At 46.4% G+C, this 20,154-nt stretch overlaps 1 protein-coding gene across 6 annotated transcripts in view; it reads left to right on the forward strand.

Annotated features, from left to right (window-relative positions):
* Positions 1-20,154, forward strand: part of si:ch211-26b3.4 (connector enhancer of kinase suppressor of ras 2) — an 824,630-nt gene that overhangs the window by 358,391 nt on the left and 446,085 nt on the right. For all 6 annotated transcript variants that reach the window (XR_005457712.1, XR_005457711.1, XM_038775303.1 and 3 more), the window contains exon 6: positions 16,077-16,196. Coding sequence is in view for 4 of the 6 variants with exons in the window: in XM_038775303.1 (XP_038631231.1) it covers positions 16,077-16,196 (120 nt within the window). In the remaining 2 variants the exon portion in view is untranslated. The remainder of the gene's footprint in view (positions 1-16,076; positions 16,197-20,154) is intronic.

Consider the following 20,154-nt stretch of genomic DNA (forward strand, 5'->3'; position numbering starts at 1 on the left):
GTTGCCTCGCTCAAGGTACCGCAGGGGTGCAGGGGGACGCTTTCGGACAGAAGGGGTTGCGCCCCAAGGCATGCGCCTCCATTTCCTGTAGCTCCTGCACTCCTGGTTCTGCGCTCTCTCGGGACACTACTACTTGAATGGCCTGTTGAAAAGTCAATGTTGGCTTGGCTAATAACTTTCTCTGGGTGGCCGCATTGTTAAAACCGCAAACCAAACGTTCACGTAACATTTCTGATAAGGTCTCACCATCACAGTACTCCGCAATCCTGCGTAGCCTGGATAGAAAGTCGGCAAGTGATTCTCCTGGGGTCCTCTCAGTGGTATTAAACCAGTAACGTCGGACTATCGTGGATGGGGTTGGGTTAAAATGTTGCTCCACTAAGTTCACAAGTTTATCAAACCTTTTGGTGTCCGGCGCAGCTGGGTACGCAAGGCTCCTAATCACCCCAAACGTATGAGGGCCGCAGACAGTGAGCAATATGACCACCTGGCGCTCGTTTTCGGTGATATTGCTTGTCCGGAAATAGTAACGTATCCCTTGTGCGTACTGGTTCCAGCTTTCCAGCGAAGCATCAAAAACATCCAAACGTCCATACAGAGGCATGGTGTAATAGAAAACAACTTCCAATCTGTATCCAACAAAAATCCAGGGAGGTGGCTTCAGCAGTGTAGACAGCTATTCACTTTAACCCTCGTCGCCAGTTTTGTGAGGACCACGAAGAATCCAGCACGAGTCTCCAGGATACAAAGAAATAACATTTATTTACAATAACATATATATATACAACAGCAGCAGCAACTTCCCTTGCTGCTCACTCCTCTCTCTCTGCTGGTTCCAAACTGGCCAGCTCTATTTATGCAGGGAGTCTGCTAATGATTTCTCCGCCCCCCTCATTGGGGAAGCTCATACTCCCACAGGATTGTGGGATTGTCATTAGTCCCCAGCCAATGGTAAGCGGGCAGGTTATAACACCCCTCTAACATCCTTTCAGGCAGCGAGTTCCTTCCCACCCCCCTCTGGGGGAAGAAGACGGTGCTGAAAGGATGTGGGAGAGACTGGAGGTAGGGGACACACTTTAAAAATCAGGGGTCTCCCATCTAAGGTGGAGATGAGGAGAAATTTCAGATGGCCGTGCTCTCATCCCAGAAAGCAGTGGAGGCAGGCTCATTGAATATTTTTAGTGCTGAATCAGGGAGGTTCTTGATTAACCAACGAAGTGGGTAGGAAAGAAATTGGAGTTGAGGCTAGAATCAGATCAGCCGTGATCTTCTTGAATGGCAGAGCAGACTTGAAAGACTGACCTATTTCTGCTCCTAATTGATATAACACTCTGCATCTAAAGGACTTCACAGTTCCAGATTGTACTCTACAGTTAAACGGTGCGATTGTACTGTACACTTACAATTTAATTATGTCACAGAGTAACAACTTGACAGTGCTGAATAGCTAACGGCGATCTGTGCAAACCCACAGGTGAATCATTCTTACCTATGAAACTATTTTTAAAACAAAGTTCCCCCAACTATCTCTCCTCAAGTATTTTTAAAGCCCATTTTCTGTGGCTGCAGACTGCCCTTATGCCTCAGCCTGTTCGAGGGTCTCCATAAGCAGGGTTGTGCTGCACAGGATGCCATTTGCGACCTATGATCTCTGCGTGATGACACCCCGTGCTGTCTGGTGCGAAGATTTAGGTGGGACTTCTTCAGTCTAGTTCCTCAGCAATGTTTCAAAGCTCAGCCCATCTACCACAGAACATTAATATGAGTTCTACCAGCTGTTTTTGTCTAAAGGAATGGAATGGAAATGGAACAGGTGGTCTAACTCTCCCTCTCTGGTTTTCCCCTCCATGTTACTTTAGTTGTCGTGTGTGTAGAGGACAGTTTACCTCATAGTCTCTTGAGGTTCAGCTCAGCCTCTCAGTGAAGGCTTGGAAACTGCCCATGAGAGAAGTGCCATCTCTGTGACAGAACGCATATGACGGTCTCACCAAACCCTGTTTCCCAAGTTGCCTGGAAGAGCTACATGACGATAATATTGATACAGAAAACGTGTTACTACTTCAAAGTACCTGAATACCCTCTGGCCATAAAAAGCAGCTGAAGGCAGTCCCTAGGGCAGTCATTACCAAAAGGCCCATGCTATTGCCAACATCTGAATGATTTTTACGGTTGAAATCTTTTTTGCATTTAAAGATTTTGAGTTGTCATTCTGGTTACATCTCACGATTCACACAGTCTTGTTGCTCATTCAGTGCAAATAAGGGTTTGTTTCTTTTCCAACTGGCTATCACAGTTGGAAATCAATTTGTTATCTTTCTGCTCAGAGAGTTTATTTTCACAACTGTTATAACCCACATTGGTCTTACGGGGTAGGGATGGTCTACTACCCAGTAGAGCTTGCAGAATACGAGCTCCCCAATAAGGGAGGGGAGGACCCTTAACTACGTTCATGTGCCTTTGTATAAATAGAGTCGGCCAGTCAGGCAGCGACTAGAGAAGACCCAAAAGGGAACTACTGGAGCTGTATATAATAGTTAACGAGTTAAATAAAGTCAGTTTTGTTTTTCTCTGCAACTCAGTGTGGACTCCTTTCGTTGCCCCTTACAAAAAACAACTTTGTGCTTTCATTTGGGGCTCTCTAATAAATTGCCTGAGTGCTTTCATTCACGTGTAATTAATTGCAATTTTATATTCCCCCTGAAAATTGACCAATGAAGGCAGATTGAGTGTAGAGGTGTTGTTATAACCTGCCTGCTTACCATTGGCTGGGGATAAATGACAGTCCCACAATCCTGTGGGAGTATGAGCTTCCCCAATGAGGGGGGTGGAGAAATCATTAGCAGACTCCCTGCATAAATAGAGCTGGCCAGTTTGGAAAAGGAGAGAGAGGAGTTGGCAGCAAGAGATGTTGTTGCTGCTGTTGTATATATATATGTTAATTTGTAAATAAATGTTATTTCTTTGTATCCTGAAAACTCGGGCTGAATTCGTCGTGGCCCTTACAAAAGGTGTGAACTGTGACTGCCAAACATAATTTAATTCTCCAGTGACTTTTTTCGTTCTGTAATTCATTCATAAATAAAGAGTGGAATTCATGTGCACACCATCATTGTCAACACCAAAGAGATTGTCCAAATAATTACTTTGAGGTTTGGAAAAGCCAGGACGCTGTAGGCCCTGACACCAGCCCCTATTCAATTCATCCATCTTAATTTGACTCAGTTTCTGGCGCCACTACTGAATGGCCCGGCAGTCACTTCTTCAAATCAAATTCATTTCTTCAAACATCTACTCTGTCTTTAACAAATACTTGCTGGGAGTCCTTGATTTATCATCTGCATTTTGTAAAATGCTCATTAATTTGATTTCAATACTGAAATAATGGGAAGAATGTGCTTGAATTTACATAGCCCTCTGATGATCTCGAGATGAGTCACAGCGGCAGAGTTAATGAAGTATTTTTAAGAGTAGTCACTGTTGTCATATATGCAGAGTATCAAAATTTGCACACAGCAAGATTCCACAAACAGGAGATGAATAATCAGCTCATTTTTTTCAGTGATCGTGGCTGAGGGTAAATGTTAACCGGGACATTGTGGTGTAATAAATCAACACGAGTGACAGGGCAGTGTCATGTGACATTGTGATATAATGGGAAAGATTCTCTGGCCTTCCCGCTGCCCATTGTTGGCAGGCGGCAGGTTCTTCTGGTCTCGCCACTGACAATGGGATTTCCTACCGAATACACCCCCCCATTGCCGGAAAACCGATGGTGAGGGTGCGCCGATGGCGGGACTGGACGATCCCACCTGCGTGAACAGCCCATAATATTTCCGCTCAGCCTCTGTGGAGCCCCCGTCATCTCTCCAATGGCAACAGACTGCACTGCTGCTACCCTGCTTATTTTAAGGGCATCCTCCTCCACTTCTATCAGGATTGTCAAGAATGCAACTACATCGCCTGTACCTCCACTTTGCTCAGGATTTGTGGGATTTCTTCCCCGGCAGTGAAAAAAAAGCCAGAGGCGGTAGAGTGTGAGGGGTGAAGCGTTTGAGATTCAAGGGGGTGGGGGGGGGAATGGGGAGTGCTGAGTCAACAGGCTGAAGGCGGGTGTCAGTCCTGTTTGTAAAGCTGGAGCAGGAGGAACTTGGGAGACCTACCTCCTTGTGTGTGGCTGCAAACTGAACACCTTAGAATACATCTGTTCTGTGAACAGTACTAAAGAGGTGAGGGAGTGAGTGCACTTCCCTTTGCCAAATCTCAAGTGATCATTAAATCATTCCTGGCACATCCTCTGCACTGCACACCAGCTGCTCACCTCCTCTCTGACCTCCAGCCATGCCTGGCCACCACCTGCCACCTTCTGGGAAAAGCACCTCTCTCTGCGCTCTCACTATTTCTAACCTCATCTCCAGTGAAGTGTCCCTGAAGTTGCAGAGGGACAGCCCTTTCATATTTCCCATCTCATCTATCCTCCATGTCTTTTGTGCCTCTCACTGAGCAATCCACATCACACAGTGCTTCCACTGAGAGTGCAATCTATCATCTGTGCTTCTGACGCTTAATCCCACCTGCTCTCCCTAATTAGACATCTGGGAGCGCGGCTCCTAATTGTTTGGCTCCCATTAAGAGCAGTTGGAAGGTCCATTAATCGGGTGTTTGGATACTTGACCCAGAAATGGCTCCGCTCTTGGGTCAGAGAATGAAATGGTATGATTCCACCATTACAGTCTTTGTCTTGCTGTGAAAAAGCCTTGAAAAAATACCTTGCAGAATGAGATTTAACCGGAGCTTTAATCACTTGGTGAGTGCATAATTACTACTAAATGGCATGACGGACCCTAAAAGAGTAATCTTTGATTTGTCGAAGGTCAAATCTCCGCTGTGATGAGAAATGACGCATCTTTTAAATAATTTTGACAAAATTTTGTTTATGTTATTTTAGCTTCGACCGCAACCTGATGTGTAGGCCCCAATCATTTACTTTGCTATCTGCAAACTATGAAATTTAAAGATGGTTTCTTTATTCAGTGGTTTTTACTTCCTGGCTTGCTGTCCGTGAGAATACTCCAATACGATTACCCTGCTTGGTGTCATCAGTGTGGAGCCTGCGGGCGCCGATCTGAACACGATTCTCTGATCCCTGCTGGTGGCAGGATCGAGTTTCATGGCCGCACATCAGCAGGAATATGTAAATGAATGCAACTGATCATGACCCATTTGCATCTATTTATCAGGTTATCATGGTACCCTAATCTTCGGCCCTACCTCACTCTATACCAGTAACCCCACCTCACCTTTTTCTTTTGACACTAAGGGGCAATGTAGCGTGCTCAAGCCACCTGACCGGTACATCTTTGTACTGTGGGAGGAAACTTGAACACCCGGAGGAAACTCACACAGGTGCAGAGAGAATGTGCAAACTCCACACAGACAGTTACCCGAGGCCAGAATTGAGCCTGGGTCCCTGGCACTGTGAAGCAGCAGTGCTAACCACTGTGCCACCATGCCGCCACTAATGTGGTTGACTGTTAACTGCTCTCTGAAATGGAATAGCAAGGTACTCAGTCAAGGGCAGTTAGGGATGCACAACAAATGCTGGCCTTATCAGCGACACCCACATCCCATCAATGAATAAGAAGAAAGAATAGATGAATGTCTTGATTTCACCTCACCTGGGCAATGGCACCTCCAAAGCATAGTGTTCCATCAACTCCAACAGTGATAGCTAGATTATGTCCTCAAATCTCTATTTTATGATTTGTGTGCGGACCACAGTGATTTTCTCTTGTTCTGCCTCATATTCATTGACCTGTTGTGTAATGAAAAATGATGTGGAGATGCCGGCGTTGGACTGAGGTGAGCACAGTAAGAAGTCTTACAACACCAGGTTAAAATCCAACAGGTTTGTTTCAAATCACTAGCCTGATTCAGATTCACCCGAGGAAGGAGCAGTGCTCCGAAAGCTAGTGATTTGAAACAAACCTGTTGGACTTTAACCTGGTGTTGTAAAACTTCTTACTGTACAATGAAAACGTTAAACAGCAGTCTCTTATCTCTTTGGAGAGAAGTGTACAATGAATTATTGTTGTTCTCTTGCCAAACATGGCAGCCAATTTGCAAACAGGATACGACAAATAGTAAGCATGTGAACAATCAGTTGATCTGTTTTTTGTAGTTTGAATAAAGGTGAAATGTTTCCATGTTTCCAAGAACTCCATTCTTCTGAAAGCGATACAGGGTTTCTCTTTTTCTGTCTGTGAAGTCTCGTTTGATATATTAATAATATTTGGGCTTGTAAAAGGAAGTTGCTTTAAGTGGTCATGAAATGAGTCATATCCAATTAATGGTTGATTCCTGCTCCTGGATAATACCGGACAAGTCAGTTCCCAGGGTGAAACCTGGCTTGATAGATACAAACTTTTTTAAAGAAATCGTTGAGAGAAGTGTCTGAACAAATTCAAGGGAGTCTTTTTTAACAATTCTTTCATGGGATGTGTGTGTCATTGGCTAGGTCAACAGTTGTTGCCCATCTCTAACTGCTTTGAGAAGGTGGTGGCGAGCTGCCTTACTGAAACCCTGTAGGCATAGGGAGTGTGATCCCGGTGGCATGCGTCTAATTGGATGACTCACTCAAAAAGCCAGCATATACAGTTAGCCAATGGCTTTGTTTATTGCGAAATTAACAGAGGGACATGAGTAGGCCATTCAGCCCATCAAGCCTATGCCACCATTTAATGAGATTATGGCTGAGCTGTGACCTAATTCCGTGCGCGGGATTCTCCAATAATAGGGCTATGTCCCCACTCCAGCGTCAAAAAGCGGGTGTTTCACTCTGGCCTTTCGCCTACCTGAAGGGGGATAACAGGGCCCCGGAGTACTCCACGCAGCTCTGCCTGCCGATACAGGGCCCTGCACTCCCGGTCGGGAGTCCGAACATGGGCACAGCAGTGGCTGCCCCGCACGACATGGCGGATGCACCGCGGAGCGGTCCTGAAAATATAGACCCCCCGAGATCACGCGCACCCATGGATCGGTAGCCCCCGATCGCTAGCCTGGCCATCTGTGAGGCCACACCCCTTCCTCCCCCCCCCCAGTGAAAGATTCCCCCTGCCCCCCACCAAGGTGGCCGCCGCCGACCATTCCCGTCAGAGGCAAAACACGGCATCGGGAACTCGGTCAGTTTTCGTTGGTGAATCGCTGGGGGGAGGGGCCTCTGTCAATTGCCCCCAACCCATGCCGCGTAAACCGCGCGCGTGCGATCTCTGGGGACCGGAGAATTGCGGGAACGGCATTGCGCCGGTTTTTGGTGTCAACGCCCATTCTCCGCTCCCTCGCCGATCGTGATTTCGGCACGGAGGCTCGGAGAATTCCGCCTAGTATACCTGCCTTTTGCCCATATCTTTGCCCAACAAAAATCTATCTATTTAAAGTTGTCAGATTGAAAATTAACAACCGTTCTAGCTTCAACTGCTGCTTGTGGGGGAGAGTTCCAAACCTCTCCCACCCTTTGAGTGAAGAAGTTCTTCCTAACATCTCTCCTGAACGGTCTAGCCCTAATTTTTAAACTATGCCCCCTAGTTTTAGAAACCCCAACTAGTGGAAATAGTTTATCTACCCTGTCTTTTCCTGCTAATGTCTTGAATAGGGGTCAGATCATTCCTAAAACATCTAAAATCTTGTGAAAACAGATGTAATTTGAGTAATCTTTCCTCGTAACTTAACCCCTGTCGTTCAAGTATCACTTTTGTAAACCTATGTTGCACTTCCTCCAAGGCTAAAATATCCTTCCGAAGCTGTAGTGCCCAGAACTGCTCACAGTACTCCAAGTAGAGGCTAACCAGGGTTTTGTATATGTGCAGCATAATGCCTGTATTTTTATATTCCAATCCTTAGAACAGTACAGCACAGAACAGGCCCTTCGGCCCTCAATGTTGTGCCGAGCAATGATCACCCTACTCAAACCCACGTATCCACCCTGTACCCATAACCCAACAACCCCCCCCCCTTAACCTTACATTTTAGGACACTACGGGCAATTTAGCATGGCCAATCCACCTAACCCGCACATCTTTGGACTGTGGGAGGAAACCGGAGCACCCGGAGGAAACCCACGCACACACGGGGAGGACGTGCAGACTCCACACAGACAGTGACCCAGCCGGGAATCGAACCTGGGACCCTGGAGCTGTGAAGCATTTATGCTAACCACCATGCTACCGTGCTGCCCTCTCGATATAAAGGCTATCAATCCTCTCGATATAAAGGCTAGTATTCCATTAACCTTTTTGATTATTTTAGGTGCTTGTTCATGGCATTTTAGGGATCTCTGCACCTGAACCCCCAAGTCACTTTGGACTGTACCTAACCACTTTCTATTTAGAAAGTGCTCTTCTCTATCCTTTGAAAGCCTCCCCCTTGCTTTCATTGAATTCCATCTGCCATAGTTTTGCCCATTCACCTAGTCTGTCAATGGGCGTGATCTAACTAAAAAAAAGAGTCTGTTTGGGAAGGTTTAGCATGGGCATGGCAGTGGCACCCAGGTAGCACTGCCAGGGTGCTAGGTTGGCTGTGCCAAGGTGTCTAGGTGCCACCCTGCCTGGATCGCTTGGGAGATCGCCCCCCCAGGTACCGTTCTGCCTGGTCCTCGTTTGTGGGGACTAGTACTGAAACGGCGCCAGGCACCAGCCTTTACTCAGTAAGGCCAGTACATGCTGGGTGTCCGTTAGATTGGCATCAGCATGGCTAAGTGGGTTCTTAAACTCACTTAGCCATGCGGGTCTGTGTCCCGCCCATTGTTGGTGGGACCCAGATTGTGACATCTCATGAGATCTGGTTAGATCTCGCGAGGTGTAATGGCCGTCAGGAACATCAGGAATCCTGGGGGAGGACTTTCCTGGGATCTACTGGCCGCATCCTGCCCCGTTTCTGATAGGTCGCACCCAATATCTTGGAATTTTATGCTATCATCTAGGCTGTCTACAATGCCCCCTAACTTTGTATCATCAGCGAATTTGGATATTGACTTCCTATGCCATCATCCAAGTCTTTAATTAATAATGTAAATAATTGAGGCCCCAACACAGATGGCCATCACCCCGTGGTACACCACTAGTCACCTCCTGCCAATTAGAGTAATTATCCATTATTCCTTCTGTCTGTCGCATGTCACTCAACCAATTTCCTACCCATATCAATAATTTGCCCTCAAATCATGGGCCTCCATCTTTGTTAACAGTCTCTTATGTGGGAGTTCTGGAAGTCCAAATAAACAACATCTATAGACATTACCCTGTCTACCAGCTTGGTCACCTCTTCAAACATTTCAATAAGATTAGTCAGGTATGACCTTCCCTTCACGAATCTATGCTGGCTCTCCCTGATCGACCAAAATTTTTCGAGGTGTTCAGTTACCTCATCCCTGATTATAGACTCTAGCAGTTTCCCTACCACAGATGTTAGGCTAACCGGTCTGTAATTCCCTGATTTTCCCCTTTCATCCTTCTGAAAAAGTGGAGTGACATGTGCAATGTTTTAATCCAGAGAGACGACTTCTGAATCTAGAGAACTCTGAAAGATTATAGCTAGGGCATCTGCAATCTGCCCCCCCCCCCCCCCCCCCCCCCCCTCCTTTAACACCCTTGGATAGAAACTTTCAGATTTTGGGGATTTGTCGCACTTTAGTTCCATTCATTTCCGAAGGCGTGATTCTCCGGCCTTATTACGCTCTCTCTCAAGCGTAATGGGGCCGGTAAATAGTGGGGCATGCCAAAAATGCGATCCACGCCAAGTGCCAAACAGTTTGTGATGCAACCAGACCGCTCCCTTAGGCAAAATCAGGATCTCGCTATAGCGTGGTGAGAAACCAATTATCACCACTTAAGCCCCATTTCCATGCAACTAACGAGAGCCACCTCATAACCAACAGCCTCCTGTCATTCAGTGGCCTCTCCAGCAAAATCTCACGCTGGTGCCGATTGGTACTCCTTTTGAAAAATGTGAACCTGGCGGAAGGGCTTCTGTGGGGAGTCGAGGAGGGGAGCAGCCAGTGTTGCTCACAGGCAAAGAGCCTGCGGGTGTTGGGCTTGCCACCCCAGTGCTCGATTGGGGGTGGGGACCCTCTGCAGGGGTGGGCTGCCATGGGAGTGTGGGAGGGTGTGCAGGCAGGGCAACCAGGGGCAACCGCTCATGGCACAATTTTGTCCGCAATGCGGGCTGATCTCCGAACCCTGGGCATCTCTCCAGGCATTTCCCTCTCCCTGTGGCACCACCATGTGTGTTCATCTGTTCCAGGGGCAACACTTGACCCTGCCCATCTGCCCCACCGATCACCCAAAACCCACCCACTGCTGACGTCTCTGGCCATGAGGATGAAGACTGTCGCTAATAGGGAATTGGCAATCATGGTTAAGTGAGCACTTCACACAATCCAAGTGGATTCCTGTGGGTGGGCGGGTCATGTAGCATGTGGGAGTCATTGCCTAGAATCCCAATCACAGCTTGATGCCTGGACACTGTGCCTGAACACTGTGGGAGACAACACCACACGCAGCAGCTATCATCCGAACACCCATGGGACGGGACACAGCTCTGGGGACATGTCCGCAGCTGCAGGGTGGGTAGATGTGTGCCACGGGGAGGGGGAGATGCCTGGAGAGATGCCCAGGGTTCGGGGATCAGCCTGCATTGCAGAAGAAAGTGACGGAGGCATCATACTGGTTGTGCACAAAGGTGTTTATTGTATTTGACAATTTCCCCACCCTCTCGATGGTGCTGCTCCCACCCCCAGCCCCTCACCTCCAAACTACCCCTCCCCCTGTGCCCTCAGTGATCCTCCATGTGCTTTGCCCTCTTTATTCTGCCACTAAGTCTAGGTGTGGCCCCAGAGGTGGAACCACCTGCAACTGGGACAAGCTCCGCAGCACTCTGGCCATGCCCAACTGAGAGCGGGACATATCCCGCAGAACCTCATCAAGGTCCGCCTTGTACTGCAGTGACCCTAAATTCTTTGAAAAAGTACCTGGATCTGCACCTTAAGTGCTGTAAGGTACAGAGCTATGGACTGGGTGCAGGAAAGTGGGACTAGAAATGGCACCTGGGTGTCCTTGGGTTGGCATGGACACGATGGGCTGAATGAACTCTTTCTGTGCTGTAACTTTCTATGAATGTATGATTCTATGATTGCTGCTTGCTTCTATGGAGTCATCAGTTATGGCGCTAACAGGTCCTTTAGGGTCTGATTTACCTCACTGGGCTAAATCGCTGGCTTTTAAAGCAGACCAAGCAGGCCAGCAGCACGGTTCGATTCCCGTACCAGCCTCCCCGGACAGGCGCCGGAATGTGGCGACTAGGGGCTTTTCACAGTAACTTCATTGAAGCCTACTCGTGACAATAAGCGATTTTCATTTCATTTTCATTTTTTCATTTAGGTACTTTGGTGCTTTAACTGACTGCTGGAGCATCTCTCTAATCCTCAAGTGATCCACATGTAGTATGTCCCCCATGTCTATTTGGTATGACACGAGTTTAATCTCAAAGACAATAATTCCAGGGATCTAACTTGATCGGTCATCGAAGTCTCTTAATATGACACCCTATCATATTATGTACTTAATATGGGTTTTTTATGTTGCTGTGATGATGAGATCTTGAGGCTTGTATGTTTAAACGTAAACATTTTTATTGGTAGGCTTTACCTATGTACATTTCCAAATTCAGTCTTGCATGGAACTCTTCCATACAGGCTTGCCGCTTACCAAATTCTGTCTCGGACTGTTTGACTGCATACATCATTCTGTGGGTGATGCCACTCTCCAATTCCAAGTTGACGCATGCTTTGCTGAGCACCTTACATTATAATGCATGCAGGAAGGTATCATCACAATACAACATAACCATATGTCTTGACAGCACTTTCACAATCTTGGTCTGTCACGTGTGAATGAATAATCGTAGTACTCTGTTTCTCGTACTTATGTAATGTGATAAAGTTTCTTCACTTTCCAGTATTTCAATTCTGCATCTTTTTCATTGACTATTTTATCATATAGGTAACCATTTCAACAATATTATTCTGGCACGTAATCTCAGTTCCCTTCTCAGTCGGAAATCATAGAATGGCTACAGTGCAGAAGGAGGCCATTTGGCCCATCAAGTCTGCATTGACCCACTGAAAGAGCACCTCACCTAGGTCCACTCCCCGGCCCTATCTCCGTAACCCCACCGAACCTGTAAATCACTGGGCGCCAAGGGACAATTTTATCATGGCCAATCCAGCTAACCTGCACATCTTTGGACTGTGGGAGGAAACCCTAGCACTGGAGGAAACCTACACCGACACGGGGAGAATGTGCAGACTCCACACAGTCACCCGAGGCCGGAATTGAACCCAGCTCCCTGGAGCTGTGAGGCAGCAGAGCTAAATACTATGCCATCGTGCCGCCCTGCATGCTGATTCTGATGTCACTTTAAATGTTTTTACCTCTTCGGTAAATTTCTCATCAGCAAACATCCTTCTTCAAGCTCTTATTCTCCTGATTTAATTCTTCTTTGGACATTCTTATTTATGAGTTGTTTTTTTCATGGAGCTTTGTCTACATTGTCTCATTAACTTCTTCTTCTTAACTTAATTTTGTGAATTTTTACAATTTCCTTTTACCCCAGGTTTTCTGTCAGTCATTTCATCTTGTTATTTTAATGGGTGCGACTCTTCCCTCTGAAGATGAAGATTAAGTGCTCTCGCCAGCAAGAACTCTAGAGTGTTTCCCGATGAAGCACTGTCGAGGTGTCATTCAATGGCACTTAGAAATTTCTTTTCACAGAATCGGGCTTTTTGTTGGCCCTGAGAGTGGTGGGGTCTAAACACACTGCCAGTCCCACTCTTCAGAGGGTGCCCTGATCTCGGAATACTATTGCAGCTCCCTCAACCCGCTGGCAAGGACCCCTCCCTCATCCCACCTCCACTTACCTCCCCCCCTCCCTCCCCCCCCCCCCCCCACCCACCCACCCACATCTCCACACCCCGCAAATCCCGCCGCTAACTAGCAAACCTGGGAATCTCCAAATGTCTTCTCTACAGCTTTAATTCTTTTTACTGATTCCTCTTTACATTCAATAGTTGCTAGTTTCTTTGAAAATCTAATTTTTGTGTGTTTTTTCTGCTCAGAGCCCATCATGTTGTTACTGGGTATATACATTTCACAAATGGAACATTCATTTTTACTTGTCTTAACCTCAACCAAACCCTTTAGCTTCACTGTTGGTCAGGTCTGTCTGTGTTGAATCGTTGATTTTTTTCCCTTCTGCAATTCTCTTGTGACCTTTCTTACATGTATTTTGTTGTCCTCCTTATAGGGCCTTTCTTTGCCGTCTTTCCAGGGTCTATCCTTGCCCTCCTTCTGGGGTCTTTCAGTGCCCTTCATATGGGGTCTTTTACCCACTTTTTGAGGTCTTCTGTGGCCTTCTCTCTGAGATCTGTTTCCTTTTCCTTGAGCTCTTCATTGCCTTCTCTGAGGCCTTTTGTTGCAATTTCCTTGAGGTCTTTGTTGCTTATAGAACATATAACAGTACATCAGAACAGGCCCTTCGGCCCTCGATGTTGTGCCGAGCATTGTCCGAAACCAAGATCAAGCTATCCCACTCCCTGTCATTCTGGTGTGATCCATTTGCCTATCCAATAACCGCTTGAAAATAATGGAAAATTGACCTTTTTTTTAAGTGTTGCTCTCTACCTGGGGTCTTCTCCAATTTTTCTGTCGATAGCCATTTATTTCTCCTTAAGTGCATTGCCGCTTTAAATGCATTACCCCTTTAAGAATGTCATTGTTGAACGCTTCAAACTTATTTTCCTAAGGGAAGATCATTTTAGTAATTTCTGGAGTTTTGTCTTTATCTGGCCATTTGGAGAGTCCGTTTTTTCCTTAATTTTAAAAAAATTTCACTGGATGATCCAGTATTCTCGAGGTCCATGGGGCCATTTTAAACAGGTTGAAGACTTCTTATTTTTTAATAATCATAGAATCACTACACTACAGAAGCAGGCCATTCAACCTATCGAGTCTGCACCGACCCTTCGAAAGAGCACCCTACCCACGTGCACTCCCCTGTCCAGCCCACTCTATCCTCGTAACCCCATAACTTAACCTGCAAATCCTTGGACACTAAGGAGCAATTTAACATGGGCAATCTACCTAAACCATACATCTTTGGACTGTGATAGGAAACCGGAGCACCCAGACGAAACTCACTCAGGCATGAGCAGAACGTACAAACTTTACACAGACAAAGGCTAGAATTAAAACCGGGTCCCTGTCACTGTGCCGCCGAGCCACCTTTAAACTTCAGAATTTTGCTGCCCGAAGTCCATCAGTGCAGGGGCTGCTACCACAGGACGTCCACAGGCTCTGTTCAAATCAGGAGCCTGTCAGCTTCAGACTCTTCACTTTCCTGTCTTTTTGGGACACCTCCTGCAGCTGCTTGGATCATTTTTCCCTTTTCACTTAAAATACTGCACTCTCCTCAAAATACTCCACAGTAGCACACGTGGCTAGCACTGTGGCTTCACAGCGCTGGGGTCCCAGGTTCGATTCCCTGCTGGGTCACTGTCTGTGCGGAGTCTGTATGTACTCCTCGTGTCTGCGTGGGTTTCTTCGGGTGCTCAGATGGATGGATTAGGTGGATTGGCCATGCTAAATTGCCCTTAGTGTCCAAAAAGCATAGGAGGAGTTATTGGGTTATGGTGATAGGGTGGAAGTGAGGGCTTAAGCGGGTCGGTGCAGACTCAATGGGCTGAATGGCCTCCTTCTGCACTGTATCTTCTATGTATGTAAAAAAAACCTAAGTTCTATTTTCTTTAAACTCTAAGTCATAGCTCTTGCTTCTATGGGCTATTTCCTTTTTTATTCATGTTTCTAAACCTTTGACTCCATGGGCCAATACAGGCCTCTTCCACGTCTATCCCTCAGGGTCTACGATATCTCAACGTCTCAAATGGGTCCACTCGCCCAAAAAGAGGCATTCAGGCAATCATTTTTTTCTCAGACTTCGATTGAACCACGATACTCACAGGTGTCGGGCCAGAGGCAGTGATACCATAATTTCATCCTCATTGCCAGATGTAATGATGCACCTTCACAGATTTCATTAGAAGCACAAAAGGTAGTTATAAATAAGGAAAACTGTACAGAGACCAGCAGCCACACAACTGCCTTAGAGCAGCCCACTGGTTGCCCCAGTCCCCTACATGACTTTTTCCTGAGGGAGGATGCCACCCCCTGGGGGTGATTACCCACTCTCAATCCCGATTGGTCCACAGGCCAGGCGACCCTCTTATGCTGTGGTGCCCTTGAAGGGATAATCGCCACAGAATTAACACTGAGTCCGATAGAGGTCCTCCATAACGTTGTCTGTGATTGTGTTCTAATGTCATTTGAAAAAAGAGCTTTAAAACAAGGACATGTAACTTTAAACTATTAAATTGGGCTTTCGTTATCGTGGTGGGCATCCATTTTTGTGAACTGTATGACCAGGATTGTGTGTTGATGTGTCAACATAGTCAACACTTGCACTGTTTCAGAGGACAGAGTAGTGCTGACTATCTCTCTTCCTTTTTGGCTAATGAAACCGCCTGCAATATAAATTTGAATTTTTGCCAGCAGAAATTCTGATACTGGATTCATTCACTGACAAAGTGCAAAATGTTGCACTTAAATCTTAACTGAATTAATACTGTGCTGTTTGTTAATGAATACCCAGCTGCGTGTGCAGTAAAACGATGCAGTAAAATTATAGATCAGACATGAAAGTCAGGGTTTGGTCAAGAATGTGAGACTGATATGATGGTTAAATTGTTTCAACTCAACCAGTATGTAGCACAAAATACAGAGATAATGTACATGATGATAGATTAACATTGTGTCTCTCTTCCTACATAATGCATTTTACGCTACATGATTAATAACTAGCTTTCATGTGGGAACTATAAAAAGAACAAGAGATGGAAGGGATAAGGGAACTTGCTGCTAAGTTCTTTTTTTTACATTACTAACACCTGTCTTGGGCTCTCTGATTACTTGCAGTGTAAAACATTGTCAGGGATCTGCGATCACATCATCTCACTTTCATCGGACTCCCTGGTGTCACAGTCTGCACATCTTGAAGTTGTCCACCTGACGAATATCATGCCCAGTGAGGGTTTGGTAAGGACCTAATTCTTCCACATAATTGCTAATATTGCATTATCATGTACAATAAACTCTCTGTTTACTGTGGCCTAAACGATTGCATAGCTCGTCATGATACTGAATCCTTGCAGTAGCATACATTGTTTCCCGTCTTCTGGTGTGTTGTCATAGAATCATAGGCAGAAGGAGGCCATTCGGCCCATCGAGTCTGCACCGGCCAAGGTCAACACCTCCACCCTATCCCCATAACCCAGTAACTCCACCCAACACTAAGGGCAATTTTGGACACTAAGGGCAATTTATCATGGCCAATCTACCTAACCTGCACATCTTTGTGACTGTGGGAGGAAACCGGAGCACCCGGAGGAAACCCATGCACACACGGGGAGGATGTGCAGACTCCGCACAGACAGTGACCCAAACCGGAATTGAACCTGGGACCCTGGAGCTGTGAAGCGATTGTGCTATCCACAATGCTACCGTGCTGTCCATCCTGGGCATTAACAGAATTGGCTTGACATATCTCAGTTAAAAGGGTTTACAGTTATGAAAGACTTTAATATCTTTGTTTAATTTGCTTGCAATTGGAAACTAAGATTATGAGCACGCTCCAATAACATTTGAACATTCATGGTGCGAAATCTTCGCACAACATGTGCTTTGTATTGGCCAAACCATCAGGGATGTCGAGGCTATGGATGTGGAGATGGGGGGGGTCGGAGATCGTGGGGGTGGCGGGATGTGATTTAGCACAGTATGAGATCTCAATGTTTATCATTGGTACTGACAAATATTAGCCCGGGTACAGCTGACTTCCCTTGCACACTTCTTATCTTCTAATCAAAGAGAAAGATCGAAGAGTTGATTACTAGTGGTCAGGGAAGAGTAGATGGAGAAAACAAAGAAAAACCATGGTTGGAGGAGATCACAGAAATAGGGAAGGGAGTGGTGATGAAGGGATTTAAGTACCAGGTGCTGGTGGCCCATCTAGGTCAGCAAGTTCAGGGGCCATTGGACAAGTGGGCCTGGCGTGGAATGTTCAACGGCATCGGTTTTAGATCACTTACAAGGTGTGTGAAATGAGAAGCCAGTGAGCAGATTAAAAAGACTAAATCTGTAGCACACTAAACTACACAGTAAAAATTGAGTATGTCATAATACCGTCAGATGGTTGGCAAAGCTGCAAATAATTTTCTGTACTATTAGGTGATAAATATTATAAATTAGTATCTGAAAAAAACACATAGACGATTATTTAATCTCCCTGAGCCAGCTGTGCACATCTATTATAGCTCACAGAATCATAGAATGGTTAGTGCAGACATGGCCATTCGGGGCATTGGGTTGGTTCTGGTTCTCTGCGGGAACAACTCAGCTAATCTCACTCCCCTGACCTTTCCCCTCAGCCCTGCAAATCGTTCCTGTTCAATTATCCAATTCCCTGTGCCTCCATCGCAGTCTCAGGCAATGTATTCCAGACCTTAGCCACTCGCTGCAGTAACTTTAAATTGGAACCTCTGGTTCTCGACTATTTTGCCAACAGGAACTGTTCCTCCCCATCCATTCTGTTCGAAGCCCTCATTATTTTGAACACCTCATAGAATTTACAGTGCAAAAGGAGGCCATTCGGCCCTTCAGATCTATACCGGCCCTTGGAAAGAGCACCCGACTTAAACCCACGCCTCCACCCTATCCCCGTAACCCAGTAACCCCACCTAACCTATTTGGACACTAAGGACAATTTAGCATAGCCAATCCACCTAACCTGCACATCTTTGGACTGTCGGAAGAAACCGGAGCATCCGGAGGAACCCACGCAGACACGGGGAGAATGTGCAGACTCCGCACAGACAGTCACCCAAGCAGGGAATCGAACCTGGGACCCTGAAGCTGTGAATGGAGAGCCAACATCTAGTAGGTGTCGCAGGGAAGAGAACATTGCAGGGGGGGCGGATATTGAGAGATCCCAAATCAAGGAGGATGACAGGAAGAGGTCCCAAGAAGAAGTCGCAGGTAATGGATAAAGATAGGGACAGAAATATGTCCGTTTAATTATGTTACATTAAGGAGCTGTGAAATAGACTCCAAAGTAAAGAAAGAGCTGCAGGGAGTAGACTTTGAGTAAAATGGGCTTGAGGGAAGCACTGAAGATCCCAGAAGGTAGCCAAAGTTTGGTGACTGTGCTTTGGGCTGTGAGGGCAAAGTACCTCTTGGAGCAGTGGCCGTAGATCTGAGATTGTGGTTGGAAGGTGAAGCTCGAGTGTACTTGGAGATCCAAAGGGGATAGAATATCAGAAGGCAAGATTGAAAACCTGAGAGATGGGTCATTGTTGAAGGCGTCCAAGTAGGAATGAGCTTTGGAGAGAATTCCAAAAGCAAGATATTCAGAAGTGGAAATTGCAAACCCTTGCAAGGAGATTACGTTTCAGTGAGATTGGATAACTCACAGTGTGACGAACGTATGGATGGGGTGCTGAAAAATCCATGAAATCTGTTTTGTTTGAATCTATCATCAATCATATACTGTGGTGTGAACAACCAAAGTTTGCCTGTTAATCACATGTACCTCATACTTACCTTGGATGTTAGAGTATAATGTAGATATTGTAAATTGTTTTATCTTCCTGAACTTGGATAGTCAAATTTATTTTGTTGATTCAAAACCCTTGGAATCTTGTCGCTTTATTCACTTAGTAAACATTTTGAGTCTCAAACTTTACTTAAAATTATTGGTCGCTAAACATATCTCCTCCCCCCAATGACCTGGGGTCTATCCAAGGATCATAATAGATTATTAAAATTATTTAATGCAGATACATTTTTAGCAGCTTTGCAGGGTTCATGAAAGAAATCCCTAGTCAAACTGTGGGATCCCCCAGGGAGGAATATTGACCTCAGCAGGTCTTGCTGAGAGGCTGAATAGTGTTGAAAAGGTTCAGATACAAGAAGGAAACTTTAAAACTTGAGGTAAACCACCTAAAGCCACTGGAAAAGTCATAACTCCTGGGCTAGATTCTCAGTTTCAGTGGCTAAGTCGCGGCTGAAACGGAGAATTCACGCCCGTATTACGACTCCAAAATCGGCGGCGAAACCTCACCGATTCCCAGACCGGTGAGGGGCTAGCAGCGCCGCTGGGTGAAACACCCGGCTTCCCCATCGAAAACAGCCAGAGAATGGCCGGGACCCTGGCCACGCATGCGCACGCCGACGACCTGCAGCAGTTGCACCGGACAACATGGCAGCAGTCGTGCGTGGACCTGACCCGCTAGCCGCGACCCCGCAGGCCACCCCCGGCGACCCACCAGTACCCCAGGTCTCACATAAGCCACCCCACCCCCCGGCCAGCGGCAAGGAACCCGGCCGAGCGTGGTGGCGCTGGACACAGTCCGCAGCCGCCACGTTGGGCTCCCGAACGGTCAGACCACATGTAAACCGTGCGGTCGGGAACTCGGCCCATCAGACCTTCCGATGATGCGCTAACGCCATTGCAATGGTGTGCGGGACAGAGGATGGCTGACCTGCGTCAAATTGGCGATTCCCCCGATTTGGCCGTCGGAGCCCGTTCTTTGCCAGATCGCCGATTACGATATCGGCGTCGGGCAACGGAGAATCCGGCCCCCTAAATATATGCTTTTTGGGAAGTTTTGACACATGGAGGGACCAAATCAAACTTAAAATGGGCACTTCGAAGGAATATATTTTTGAAGTTCCCAATTGCTTCAGGATTGGACAGTCAATCTGACATTGAACAGGTTTACACATTACTTTCCTCCAAAGGTACAATAGCTGATGATGTTATTGTGAGACAGGGTACCAATGATACCTCCAATAAACTTGAAGAAAGTCTTGAAAGCCTTCGATAACTGTTTTAACCTGAGGAGCTGTAAGACTCTAGAAAGAATCAACTAAAGGAAACAAGGTGAATCAGAAGATGTTTTTATTGATGCCTTCACAGGCTGGTTGAAGGATGCGA

The sequence above is a fragment of the Scyliorhinus canicula genome, chromosome 17, assembly GCF_902713615.1.
Source record: "Scyliorhinus canicula chromosome 17, sScyCan1.1, whole genome shotgun sequence".
NCBI classification, from domain to species: Eukaryota; Metazoa; Chordata; class Chondrichthyes; order Carcharhiniformes; family Scyliorhinidae; genus Scyliorhinus; species Scyliorhinus canicula.